The 14,200-nt window shown below is 52.3% G+C and overlaps 1 protein-coding gene across 2 annotated transcripts; it reads left to right on the forward strand.

Moving 5' to 3' along the window:
• Positions 1–1,819: 1,819 nt before the first annotated feature.
• Positions 1,820–12,885, forward strand: LOC120688418. Of its 2 annotated transcripts, none has more exons than XM_039970737.1 (4): positions 1,820–2,779; positions 3,525–4,073; positions 4,156–4,284; positions 12,449–12,885. In XM_039970737.1, exons 1-3 carry the CDS (start codon positions 1,913–1,915, stop codon positions 4,264–4,266), a joined length of 1,527 nt encoding a protein of 508 aa, XP_039826671.1. In that variant the 5' UTR covers positions 1,820–1,912; the 3' UTR covers positions 4,267–4,284; positions 12,449–12,885. The 2 variants fall into 2 exon arrangements, 1 of the variants encoding a protein (XP_039826671.1); XR_005681086.1 differs by having other exon boundaries at positions 1,821–2,779; positions 4,156–4,425.
• The last annotated feature ends 1,315 nt before the right edge of the window (positions 12,886–14,200 follow it).

The raw sequence follows: 14,200 nt of genomic DNA on the forward strand, positions 1-14,200 counted from the left end.
TCCATCCATGGCTTGATCATGTAGATTTCCACAAATTAACACAAGGGTACTAATACATATCTGATATTTATACCAACTTGCGAACAGCCTCCTAGCTGAGTTGGTTAGGAGGCTCAGTAGCACCTCCTCAGGTTCTGGGTTTGACTCCCTGTGGGAGCGAATTTCGGGCTGGGGTTAAAAAAATCCCCTCGCCAGTCCTGTGTGCCAAAGCACAGGTAAAGAAGCGGCCCAGATCGGCCTGAGGACCGTGTATGGCCCAGGTAGGTAGTCTCACGGGTAACGCCTCCCAGTGTCAGGACGGGACCGGGGTTCGGGGGTTTTCTCGGCCTGTGTGAGAAGGTCTTCTTCTTAAATGTAATGCCGCGGGGGCAGCTTGCCCCCTGCAGGTCGAGATATTTATACCAACTTTATCCATAGCAACACATGTACACAATTTCCTAGTTATAATAAAAATGATTATATTTGGATCAGCGATCCAACTTGAGCAATTTTGCTTTATCCGGAACCATGCTTGTTGTCAAGCTTGTTGCCGGGTCAAAAGAAGGGTAACATATTTATGCATTGTCCAGTTGAAATAAATTTATACGGGATGCCCCATTTATCGATCTAATCACCTGATGAGAAGTAATATTTCATTGAAAGGTTTTAAGTTAAACTATTTTTGCTATGGAAGTTCAAATTTAAAGTATATATTGAAAGTAGTGGATGAAACAGCTCAAAACTCTGTGCACGGAGTTCAAGAGGCATCCTTTTTTGTTCTTTTTCCATTCGCTCTTGAAGGGAACATGGAAACAAATACCAGCTGAATTTATTCGTTTTATGCAATGCCATAGCTGATGCATGCTTATGTGGTATACCAGTACAGTTTCATAAAGTTCTATCAAGATATGAAATGAACACAACAGGGGAGGAGAGGGGAAACGAATGGATGGTGTTCGGTCTCAAAACGAATAAGGGACGAGGACAACGATGGAGCACCAGAATTTCCCTCAATCTTTCTTGCAAAACATGTACTCCTATGCAGCTTCCAAAACCCCAAACCAATCACATGAACAGGCCACTCATCATCCTCAGTGTTTATGCTAGTATAAACAGTCAGGTTAGCACACTACAGCACAGTAATTACTTTCCTGTCAAACTGCAGACTGATCCACAGCTGCTGGAGCATGGAGTTGCAGTTGCTTGAGATGCAATTTCCAGCTCACTGATCTCAACCACTTCCTGCTAATTCACCCCAACCGCTGAGCCCCAGCTGTGAGCTCTCCAAGCTGTTGTATCGCATCACAGTACCCAAGCTTTGGCACAAGCATTGCAACAATGATTGATGAGAGGAGAGAACATATTCTACAGGTCCCCTAAGAAAGAATTCTTGCGATCACAATCTCTGGACACATGGCATTGCCTTGCTTCACTCGCTTGTAGCCCACTACACCATGATATTCTTTTCTGAAGGTTGGGGTACCATTCACCTACACTACAAGTCAGAAGCCTATGATTCTCCCTCGAAAAAATAAGATAAAAAAAATTATGCATAGAATCAGCACCAAACAATCCAGCAGCCACCATCCTCCACGTGCAATCTTAAATCTCGCTAATCTCTCGCTTTCATGGACTTGATAGTTGATACTGTGATGTGGAATTCAAATTCAAACCATCTGAGTGAATATTTAAAGGCACGGTCAGGAGCTGAGATTCAAAATTAATTGTAGAAGAAAAGGGGAATAATTGGTTTTCTTCTGGGGAGCGAAAGGCGAATGGAATTTGAAATGGAATGGTATGGTGTTATACAACTGCAAGGAGGAGACAGCGACCTGTCTCGCACCGTCCATCCCTAAAACATCGCCACGTCCCGCCTGCGACAACCCCCAATGTTCGTGGCCACCGGCGGCGGCGGCGTGTACCCCCGAGCCCAATGCCCAAGCCCCACCACGCAGCCCCCTCGCCGCCGCAGCAGCCGCCGCTCCTCCCGCTCGCGCTCCTGCCGCCGCGGCACTGCCCGCTCGCCGCCGCCGTGCTGGCGCTGCTCTCGGTGCTGCTCGCCACCGAGCTCTGGCTCCTCCTCGTGCTCTCCCCGTCCCAGGGGGGCCCGCCCGCCGCCTCCGAGCACTCGGCGCTGTCGGATGCGGGCGCGGCGGTCGGTGGCCCCGGCGCGGCCTCGCCTCTCTCGCTCGGCCACATCGTCTTCGGCATCGCGGGGTCGGCGCATCTCTGGCCGCGCCGCCGCGAGTACGTCCGCCTGTGGTGGGATCCCGCCGCGATGCGCGGCCACGTTTGGCTCGACGCGGGCGCGCCCGCCGCGCCGGGGCCCAGCGCCTCCTGGGAGGGATCCCTACCGCCGATCCGGGTGTCCGAGGACACCTCCAGGTTCAGGTACACTAACCCCACGGGCCACCCGTCGGGACTCCGGATCGCGCGCATCGTCGCCGAGGCCGTGCGGCTCGTCGGCGGAGGGGCGGGCGTGCGGTGGGTCGTGCTTGTCGACGACGACACCGTGCTGTGCGCGGACAACCTGGTCGCCGTGCTCAGCAAGTACGACTGGAGGGAGATGGTGTACGTCGGGGCGTCGTCCGAGAGCCACTCCGCAAACACCTACTTCAGCCACAGCATGGCGTTTGGAGGCGGCGGCGTCGCGCTCAGCTTCCCCCTCGCTGTCGCACTCGCGCAGACGCTCGATGTGTGCATCGAGAGGTACCCCAAGCTGTATGGAAGCGACGACCGCCTTCATGCCTGCATTACGGAGCTCGGTGTGCCCCTATCTCGCGAGTATGGATTCCACCAGGTATCTAGCTTACCCTTCAATATTTTGTGGGAATTGAATCGTAAAGCTGGTGCATACACCTCTGATCCAGTTAGTATTCATGAAGCAATTGAAGAGCTTAGACTGTTTTGCTGTATGGGACTTGCTCCTAAACTAGTTCTTAGCCACATCATGAAAGTAACCCGAGGACCACATGTCTTCCCCCATTCGGACACTCTGAAATCTGAATATAAACCAACAAAATGTATGGAATCTTCATGGATCTATTGCGATGCAGAGCTTGGGCTAGATCCTGGTCCTGGATGCCTCTATTGATGCGTTGTTTGGAACTTTACTAGATCAGTCATGCTTGTTTCCTTAGGTTAGAAAGGAAGGTGATGCTTTCCACTGTTGTGCCATCTGAGCTGCTCAGTTATAACTTATATCATTGATTTTAACGCCTCAAAAAGTAGGGAATTGCCAGGATGGTTATGACAGTGAAAGGAAGTTTGGTAGGACTTGAAGGTTACTTTTGTTTGGTCTCTTTTCTGGACCCTACACTTTGGCCAGGACCTGCTTGGTTGTTCTACAGTACTGTCTCAGTGCCTCTCTGTCAAATAGGCAGTGGATGTGTTTGAACTTTGAAAATGATAATAGCTTAGTATTCAAAGTTTGTTTTATTTTCTGCAATCATCCTGCAAAATTATTTTTTTCAGCTTCTTTGATTGGGCATATGTGAATACATCCATCCTTCTAATGTCATTTTCCCCTTTGTGTCATATATCAGTGGGATATTAGAGGCAATGCTCATGGTTTATTGGCGTCTCATCCAATTGCTCCTTTCATCAGTATCCACCACGTGGAGCTTGTGGATCCCATATACCCTGGTTTGAACTCTCTTGAGAGTTTGGATCTGTTTACAAAGGCTATGAAAATGGAACCCATGAGCTTCCTGCAGCGTTCAGTTTGCTACGATCAAAGCCAAAAGCTTACATTTTCTGTCGCATTGGGCTATGCTATTGAAGTATACCCCAATGTTATTCTTCCTCGTGATTTGGAGCGATCACAAAGGACTTACATTGCTTATAATAGGATGAGTCAGAGAAACGAATTTGATTTTGACACTAGGGATGTTCAGAAGTCTTTGTGCAAGAAGCCTATCTTATTTTTCTTGAAGGAAGTCTGGAAGGATGGAAACATAACTAGGGGGTCTTACATACGATCAAGTGGTAGGGATGACCTCAAAAGAAAGGTGTTTTGCTTCCGGTCACCCCCTTTACCTGACATAGATGAGATCCAAGTTTCTTCATCTCCATTAAGCAAGCTCTGGCATCTGGTATGCACTATCATTCCTTAGCAGCACCTCGTTTTCTCTCTTAATTCTTTACAAGTGTTAAGCTATCATTCTGCTGATACAGGCACCAAGAAGGTTGTGCAGTGCACTTAAAGGGTCTATTAATGGTACTCTGTTTATGTTTGTTCGGCAATGTGGGCGTGGGACTTTTGGTTCAGCTTCTGATTCCCTATGACTGATGGAAAACAGAGATGTATATTTTCTATCCAGATGATACCTGGAATATGTAGTTACCACCCTACATTCTTTGAGTCAAGTGTTATGGGGGCTCTTTTTTTCTGCCTCAAGTGCTTGACAGTAGTCAACTGCTTGTTATACTTGGTAGTTACTGAAGGTAGTTTCTGTATCCTCTCTTAGTAGATTACATTTAAAAACAGCTTGTTAGTGTTAAGCGTAAGAAGTACCTGCATCCTATAGGGCACTTTAGTACAAAATGTTCAGATGGCTTCTCAGGCTAGTACAATTTGTTGTTCCAGTATTATTGACCTATCTTGTGGTTGATGCAATCATTTTATTTTATTTTCCACCTCGTTACCTACAGTGCTTCTATTGCTAAGAACAGATAAATTGAGCCATCATTTGGGGCCAATGTTTTAACAGCTTTAAGTTTAACATGAACGCCAACGACCAGCCTTACCCTTTCTGCTTTTACTGAATGAGATATGGAAATGATATGTACAGAAGTTAATAACTATAGTTCCTTTCTGCTTGGGAAACGCCTTGTGTGCTGAACCCTAGGAATTCCAAATTAATTTCATGTGCAGATAGTTAGTCTGCTGACCATGTTTGTTCGTAATGCTCTATTTGCATGCCTAGCTATTGGAGAGAATAATTGTTGTATTCCTCTAACCCTAGATGGGTGGGTATTTATAATACCTATACATGGGCCTCTAGGTGGGCTTCTATACACATGGGCTCAATATACTCCAACACCCCCCCCCCCCCCCCGCAGTCTGAACTACCGGCGCAGCGGTGTTCAAGACTGGACAACAAGAAAGCTAACACCCCCCGCAGTCTGAACAACCGACGCAGCGGCGTTCAAGACTGGACAAGATGGGAGTACAAATAGAATACAAAGGGCAAATACCCCCCGCAGCCACAACTAGCCACCGGCTACGTTGAGGCTGGATCGAAACTCCGAGAAGGTCGAGGAGGGCAGCCCCTTGGTGAAGATGTCAGCAAACTGGGAGGTAGTCGGGACATAGAGGACCCGAACATCGCCGATTGCGACTCTGTCGCGCACAAAGTGTAGGTCGATCTCCACATGCTTCGTCCGCTGATGCTGGACGGGGTTGGTGGAGAGATACACGGCGCTGATGTTGTCGCAGTAGACGAGCGTACTCTTGGTGAGCGGGCTGTAAAGTTCCGCCAAGAGCTGTCGTAGCCAGGACGCCTCCGCCACGCCGTTAGCGACAGCCCGGTACTCCGCCTCGGCACTGGAGCGGGAGATAACCGGCTGCCGCTTGGTCGACCAGGAGACCAGGTTGCCGCCCAGGAAGACGGCGTAGCCGGAAGTGGAGCGACGAGTGTCCGGGCAGCCAGCCCAGTCAGCGTCGGTGTAGACCACCAGCTCAGCAGAGGACGAGCGGTGAAGCACCAGGCCGAGGTCCACAGTGCCACGGACGTACTGGAGGAGACGCTTCAGCGCAGCAAGGTGTGACTCCCGGGGATCATGCATATGGAGACAGACCTGCTGAACAGCGTAGGTGAGGTCCGGCTTGGTGAATGTGAGGTACTGCAAAGCGCCGGCCAGACTCCGGTAGGCAGTAGGATCAGCCACCGGATCACCCAGATCAGTAGACAGCTTCGTCTGAGTGTCGACAGGAGTGGAGCAGGGCTTGCAATCAGTCATCCCAGCCCGCTCCAGGATATTAAGTGCATACTGCCGCTGGTGAAGGAGAAGACCAGACGGGCGAGACTTAACAATGACGCCCAAGAAGTGGTGGAGCTGATCGAGATCCTTCATAGCGAACTCCTGCTGCAAAGAGGAGATGACACTCTGAAGCAATTGCTGACTGGAGGCTGTAAGCACAATATCATCGACATAGAGCAGCATATATGCAGTCTCATCCCCACGGCGGTAGACGAAGAGAGACGTGTCGGACTTGCCCTCGGTAAACCCCAATATCAGCATGAACGTGGCGAACCGAGAGTACCAAGCCCGAGGAGACTGCTTCAGTCCATAGAGAGACTTGTTGAGCCGGCAGACCATATCCGGACGACTCGAGTCCACAAATCCCGCCGGCTGAGAGCAGTAGACAGTCTCTGAGAGAGTGTCGTGAAGAAACGCATTCTTCACGTCCAGCTGGTGCACAGGCCAGGAGCGTGAGAGCGCAAGCGAGAGGACCGTGCGCACCGTAGCGGGCTTCACGACTGGGCTGAATGTCTCATCATAGTCCACACCAGGCCGCTGAGTGAACCTCCGGAGAACCCAGCGAGCCTTGTAGTGCTCCAATGTGCCATCAGCCCGACGTTTATGCGTCCTGATCCACTTGCCAGTCACCACATTGCAACCAGACGGACGCGGCACGAGGTCCCACGTCTGGTTGGCAAGAAGAGCCGCGTACTCCTCTTCCATCGCGCGACGCCAGTGAGGATCCGCCAAGGCGTCGAGGACAGAGGAGGGTACTGGAGAGACCCGCGGCTCTCCCTCGGTGGCGGAGAGAGTTGCGGCCTGAGACGCCATCCGCCGAGTCACCATGGGATGGATATGTCGAGGATCCCGATGGATGACCGGCGGGTGGTACACCTCCGGCTCGGCTCGAGAGGGAGCCGGAGGAGGCGGCGGCTGCGACGGCTCCGGTGTCGGCGTCGCAGGAGCCTCCGGAGCAGGAGGCGGCACCGGTGTCGACGCCGAACGACGCCGGTACACCTGCATCGGCTCAGCGTACCGCTGCGGCGCCGGGGTCGGCGCCGAGCGACGCCGGTACACCTGCACCGGCTGAGCGTACCGCGTAGGTGCAGGGGAAGGCACCGGGGCCGCGCGTGGCGCAGCGGGAGACACCGGGTCCGTGCGTGGCACGACCGGAGGTCCGGGGGCCGCGCGTGGTGCGTCCGCGGGCACCGGGGCCGCGCTCGGCACAGTAGGGATCACCGGAAGCGGTGCCGGTGTGCCGGAAAAACCTGCAGGAAAAGGACAGACAGGTAACGGTGGTTGAACCACCGGGTCAGTCGGAAACAAGGAGTCCAGCTCGGGGTCAGGAGAAGGTGTGGAGGAGGTGGAGTAGGGGAAATCCGACTCGTCAAAGTCAACGTGTCGGGAGATCAGAACGCGGCGAGAGGTGAGGTCAAAGCATCGGTACCCCTTGTGGTCAGGGGAGTACCCGAGGAACACACAACGAATCGAGCGGGGCGCCAGCTTGTGAGAAGCGGTGGCGGAGGTGTTAGGGTAACTCGCACACCCGAAGACCCGAAGGTGGTCGTAGCGAGGAGGGGTACCGAAGAGAGCGTGGTGTGGAGTGGGAGCAGGAGAAGCAGTGGACGGAAGACGGTTGAGCAGGTAGGTGGCGGCGTGGAGGCTCTCAGCCCAGAAGCGCGGGGGCAGAGAAGCCTGGATTAGAAGGGTGCGCACGACGTCGTTCGTCGTGCGAATCACCCGCTCAACCTTGCCGTTCTGAGGAGAGGTATACGGACAAGACATACGCAGCTGAACACCCCGAGACAGGAAGAAGGACCGGGAGGTGGAGTTATCGAACTCCCGCCCGTTGTCACACTGGACGGCCTTAACGGTGAGGCCGAACTGAGTGGACACCCAGGCAAAGAAGTGGAGGAGGGTGGGGAATGTCTCAGACTTGGCGCGCAAAGGGAAAGTCCAAGAGTAATGAGAAAAATCATCAACAATGACCAGATAATATTTATAGCCAGACATGCTGAGTACAGGAGATGTCCACAGGTCACAGTGAATCAGATCAAAAGCATGCGCAGCATGCGAAGAAGAAGAAAACAGAAGTCTAACATGACGACCTAACTGGCACGCATGACAGAGGTGCTCAGCAGGAGCCCTAGTACATGGAACATCGGTACTACGGCTGAGCTGAGCCAAAACGTCGCGGCCGGGGTGACCAAGCCGGCGGTGCCAGGTGGTGGAAGAATGCGTCACGGCAAAAGCAGTAGACGAAGAAGCCGAAGGCGAGGCAGCGGAAGCAGGAAGCCGAAGAGTGTAAAGGGGCCCCGGGCTGTCACATCGGAGGAGCGGACGCCGGGAAGCCGAATCCTTCACATAAGACCAGAGGAGTCAAATTCGATAGAACAGGAGTTGTCAGCAGTAAACTGGCGAATAGAAAGAAGGTTGTGAACCATTTGAGGAGCAACAAGAATATTAGGAAGACGAGGAGCAGAACCCACGGCGGTAACAGAAAGGCAAGACCCATCACCAACCATGATAGAAGAAGGAAAAGAATGGTGTGGGGGTCGGACAGAAGAGAGGATACCGGCATCAGGAGTGGTGTGGAACGAGGCACCCGAGTCGGTGATCCACTCGGTGCTGGCCGGCGGCGTCAGTCCCTTGGTGCTGAAGGACTGCGCCAGAGCGGCCTGGTCCCACCCCCCAGGCCAGGTCGGCTGCTGGCTGGGCTGAGCGGGCGGGGTCCAGAACGGCGCGAAGAGTGGAGCAGTGCCAGTGAACATGGCCGCCGGCTGGAGCTGAGGACGAGGTCCCCCTCCCGGACCCTGGAACGGCCACATCGAGATGCGCCCTGACCATGGGTTGCTGAAGGATGGCCAGGGCGTACCTCCAGGGGCAGGTGCAGGAGCGGGAGCCGGAGCCGAGGGCGGCGCGCCCCGGCGGCCCCCACCGGTACCGGCACCCCCAGAAGCAGGGCCACCGGTGCCACCACCACCACCACGTCGTCGGCGACGTCCACGGCCCCCCCTCCTCCGGTCTGCCCGGCAGGAGCAGCACCAAGGAGGGAGGTGGCAGGAGCAGCGGAGGAGGCCGGTGGAGCAGCAACGAGCGCGGCAGGGGTGGGCGAGGACGATCCGGGCGCGAGACCTCTAGTGATCTCCTCGAGAGGTCGTCCCGGACCTGTAGGAAGGTGGGGAAGGGCCTCTGGCGGGCGATCCAGCCCTTCAGGTGGTCGTAGGTGCTACTCAAGCCCCGTAGGACATTGAGCACCAAGACCTGATCGGACACCGGATCCCTGAGGTCATGTAGAGCGTCGGCCATGCTCTTCATCCGCCGGCAGTACTCACCGACGGAGAGGTCCCCCTGCACGAAGGTACGGAAGGTGGCGTCGAGCAGGAGGGCTCGGTACTCGGCGTTGCCGAGGAACTGCACCTCGAGCGCCACCCAGGTCTGCCGCGCGGTGCCGCTGTGTGTCCTGACGAGGTCCTGAAGATCCAGGGAGATGGTCCCGAAGATCCAGGACAGGGCGACGCTGTCGAGGCGCAGCCACGTCACGTCACGCGCCTCGATCGGCGAGTCGACGAGGACGTGGTCGTCGAGGGCGTAGCGGCGGAGGGTGAGGACCTGGTCCCGCCAGCGGCCGTAGGAGGAGGACGCGGGGTCGAGGAGAACGGAGATCAGGGCCCTGATGTTCTGGACGCCAGCGGCCTGGAGGTGGAGCTGGGCGACCATGGGGTCGGTCGGGTCGTACCGGGGTCCAGAACCAGCGGGCGGGGACTGGTGGGAGGAAGAGGCGCCGTGCTCGGGGTCGACGGGCAGGCCGGAGGAGACGCGGAGGTAGCGCTCCGCCTCGGCGACCCGGAGAGCGAGGGCGTCGGCCGTGGCGCGCTCGCGCTCCCAGGCGAGGGCTGCCACGCGGATTCGCTCCTGAGCCGCCGAAGCCTCCGACTTGGCGGTGAGGAGGGCCGCGGCGAGAGCGGCGTCGGCCTGCTGCCTCGGAGGGCGGCGGCGGAGAGCGGCGCATCCGCGGGCGCCATCCCGAGGCCGGACCACGCTGGAGCGGACGTGGTCGGCGCGTGGAGGATCTCCGGGAAGGCGGCGTCGGCGGGGAAGGGCTGCTTGCCGGCTGCGATGGCGGCGCGATGGGCGGCGGCGGCGGCCTGAGTAGCCTGGGTGGCCTGGGCAGCAGCTGCGGCAACTGCAGAGGGCGCCTGCAGTGCTGTCCCAGGGGGGCCCGCGCCCCCTGCACCCCCCGCGACACCAGCGCCCGCAGCAGGGGCGGCGGCTGGGTCAGGGGCGGCGGCAGGGTGGGGCCGGGCCCGAGGCCCCAGTCCCCCCAGCGCCCCCCGCGCCCGCGCCCCGCGCGCCCGCAGCGGCGGCGGCAGAGCCGGGCAGGGAGGCAGGGATGGCGGGATCTGGGACGACGGGATCGAGGACGACCATCGCGGCAGAGGGGGCGACGGCCGGTGGAGCAGAGGCGGCCCGGGTGGAGGCGGCGGCCGGCGACCACGCGCCCAGAGCAGGGGCGCCGGCTGCAACGCCCAGAGCAGGGGCGGCGGCTGCAGCGCCCAGAACAGGGGCGGCAACTGTAGAGGAGGAAGGAAGGGGAGGGAAGGAGGAAGGGGAGAGGAGGGATGACGCCGGGAGGGGCGGCGCCGGCGGCCGGCGGCCGGCCATGGCGCCGGCGGCGGCTGCTGCAGGGGAGAAGAGAGAGAGGAGAGAGAGAGAAACCCTAAGCTAATGATACCATATTGGAGAGAATAATTGTTGTATTCCTCCAACCCTAGATGGGTGGGTATTTATAATACCTATACATGGGTCTCTAGATGGGCCTCTATACACATGGGCTCAATATACTCCAACACTAGCTTTCACAATCAGTACACACTGTTCAGATAGTTGCTTTTGTGTTACCTTTTTCAACATGGATACAAAGGGAACACCTCTCATAGTAGCTATGCCAATAGGAACCTATATTAAATTGGCATACCCACTAGAAAATTTTATCATTTTTGTCATTCTGAATTCTGAAAATGGCACTGTTGTTTTTACTGCTTATGCACAAACGTGTCGTGCTCGTATTACCATATGTACCATCGACCTTGACTTTTGCTTTTAGCATGAGCAGGATATACCATTTCATTGCCAATTTTCTAAAACTTTACTTTGCCAGTGATACTTGTCTGCTTGTTTTGTTTATAGGAACCAAAAGTTCTTTGGAGTTTATGCAAACTAATTCATCCTTTTTCTTAGAAGGATAAAACTTCTAGCTTTGTTATAAACTTTTGAGTCTAGTTCAAGTCTCACTTTTTCCTTTCCTCGAAATAGGACCTTAGAGGGGTATATAGATGTGCATGTTCCTGAAAAAGTTGAAAAAGTGAAAAAAGAAAAGAACAGTATGCCTGCTGATTGGAGACATGAGAGCACTTGTCTACAGAATTACTGTCTGACTTTTATAAGATCCTCTGGTGTAGTCATAAACTATGCTACTGTTGAGTCCAGACTAGGAGGACGCTGAGTCAAGGGGTACATGGTTGCTTTGCAAGATAATAAATCTAGTCTTATACATACACGTGCTCATCAAAAGCTGATTGCTGGTCTAGTTACCAGTCATATTGCTGATCAACCAGTATATCCCATTTCCCTGGGCAAAATTTAGGGGGAATTGTTTGGAGTAATCACTTATTTAGGTGTAAAAAATCCTGTTAGTGGAAAACATGATTTAACCTGAAAGTGCAGAACACTGAAGTTCATCATCTTCTCTAGTATACGTTTGCAATATCAAATATCAAGCACGAGGTTCCTTTTCTTAATCTCAACAACTATAAAAGCTATAAGCCTATAGAAGCAGCTAGAGATGAAAACATAAAAGCCCAACTCCGCTGCTTGTTACAAATCAGTTATCTATTCTCAGGTATATTTATTCCAGTACTATGCTTGCAGGGGTAGTATGTTAACTGTTCATAGTCACACCAGTACATGGAATCTTATTCATGGAGATCACAGTTATTTTAGAAATCATACATCCACCGCTACCACAAGATTTTGTTTTCCTCTGTAGTTTGAGTTTGCACGAGGCTTCCATCTTTCACAGCTTATAAAATTTAGAAAATAAATAAAATTCTTTTCAAGTAAATCTGCATCACAGGTGGTGGAAAATCGAGAATAGGTAAAAGAAAACTCAAGATGCCGCATTAGCATTTACCTAAATGAAATTAATTATTTTGGAAATTTGTTTTTCCTTATGAGCCAAAATATTTCAACATTTTGTGTTTGCATGTGTTGTTATTGTCTGTGTCCTATCTCTCTTAACTCTTAAGTACCTTTTTTTCAAGTTTACATACAATGCTTGCTATAACCAGCATTTCATGTTGTTCTTGCATATATTCCATCTGTTAGCAAAGTTATGTGTTGTCTTGGTTGAAGTCAGTGGAAATATTAATATATCTTAGTGCAATATAGAAGTATACAAGCTGCCAGATTGACTTGAGTTTTCTGAAATTGCCTTTTGTAGCGGTTGCTGACAAGAATTTGCTGAAAAGACATACTGGAGAATTTTTTTGCTTTGGAACCTCTATGCGGCTGGTGTATGATACTTGCGGCCTGAGACCTATTGAAGAGAGATCTTTGACTAAACCTTTAGTCTGAGAGAAATAACCGGCTGGTTTCATTCTCCGAGACCAGCTTACTCAACTTCATGGATTCTCCTTGAAATGCATGAAATCAGGTAAGAGTGGTGATATGTTAGCTGTGGGTTGTAGAGCTGTAAGACTGTAACCCTTCTTCATAGTTGATACCCTAGTTAGATTGTGGAACAGTGTAAAGTACAAGAGCCATGAGGGAGAATCCATTTGATCTATTCTTTGGTGTTGCATTTCAAAACCATCTCCTGTGAAAGTGAAGCCTTACCTAAAGAGCCACAGCGGGTTCCAGTCTTCCAAACTGGATACAGTTTGATAAAGGAGTACACTGACTTTAGAATTTGGTCTTATTTAGTCCTAAGAGTCATATGGCCCTTTCGAACATGGGGGATTTTGCAGATTTCTGAAGTAATCGAATCTTATGAAATTTCGATGAGCTAAACAGAACAGGCCTGTGAAGTCCACGCTTTCCTTTCAGTTCTGTGTGACCGTCTGACGTCATCTAGTGTTGAAACCACCTTATTGTGGTATGTCTAGTGTCGATATTTAAAATGAACGTGGACATGGACCTAACTCCATTTCCAATTGCCTGATCTTGTTACTAGTTAAATTGCCATTCGATCTAGTCAGTTTATGTGAGGGTTACAGCTCATTTTTTTCACAGCTTCTCATTGTGCTGAATGCTGATTGTTAAATATAAGTCTCTGCTAAATAATCATCTGAGCAATGCTTTATGCATCTGCTCTCCAGCCTCCAGCAACACAGATTTTAACCTACTTTTGCAATGTTATTTTCGTGGACGTGTTCTGTGGACTCTGAACATTGAGGATCAACAGTCTTTAAGGCCCATCTTTGCCTTAAAAGAGACTTTCAGGCCCATCTAGGTCCATGTAGTTTTGTTTCCCACCTTGTAGTTCTTTCCTGGCATGTCATATATGACTCGAAAGATGCAGCATGAAACCTTGGGATGATGTATTGCATGGGCTTTTTAAGTTCTGTGTGTTGTACACAGTCCTGGGAGGTACGGTGCAAAATAATTGTGACTATGGACCAAAGAAGCTAAAATTTCCACAACTCGATCGTGTGTGATGACCTCTGTGATGTTTCCTGGAAATCTGGAATGTAACTACTGCAGTGTCTTGTTATCAATTATGTTTAACTTTTGCACCAAAGATCTTATGTCAGGTCAATGTGCTTGCCATGCTGATGCAACTTGCAAGTGCACGTAAGGAAGACTTTAGGCTGAACAAGAACAAATACATTCCTCGCTTTGCTCCCGTAGTTCCTTTGGCCGCCCACCAATCCCGTAGCTCTTGCTTCCAGGTCCAGAGCTCGAGCTCCGTCTGGTCTGGAGCCTGGAGGACACCTAGTGCAGCATTGGCTACCACCAAATCCCCCGTGATCACGCATTCTGCGTGTGTGGTCCTCATCTCCTATTCCATGTCAGTCGCGAGCGGCATCAGACTTCGGATCAAGAGGACCACGCCATGGAAGTTTCCGTGTGAGGAAAAAAAAAAGAGACTCCTCCTTTCACTTGTACCAGCGCTTCTTGCAGATTCCACGCTCCATGTTTTGTCAGTTGCCTAACCACTTACCACGAACGCTTTTCTAGCAAGTCTCGCGCT

Source organism: Panicum virgatum, chromosome 9N, assembly GCF_016808335.1.
Source record: "Panicum virgatum strain AP13 chromosome 9N, P.virgatum_v5, whole genome shotgun sequence".
NCBI lineage: Eukaryota > Viridiplantae > Streptophyta > Magnoliopsida > Poales > Poaceae > Panicum > Panicum virgatum.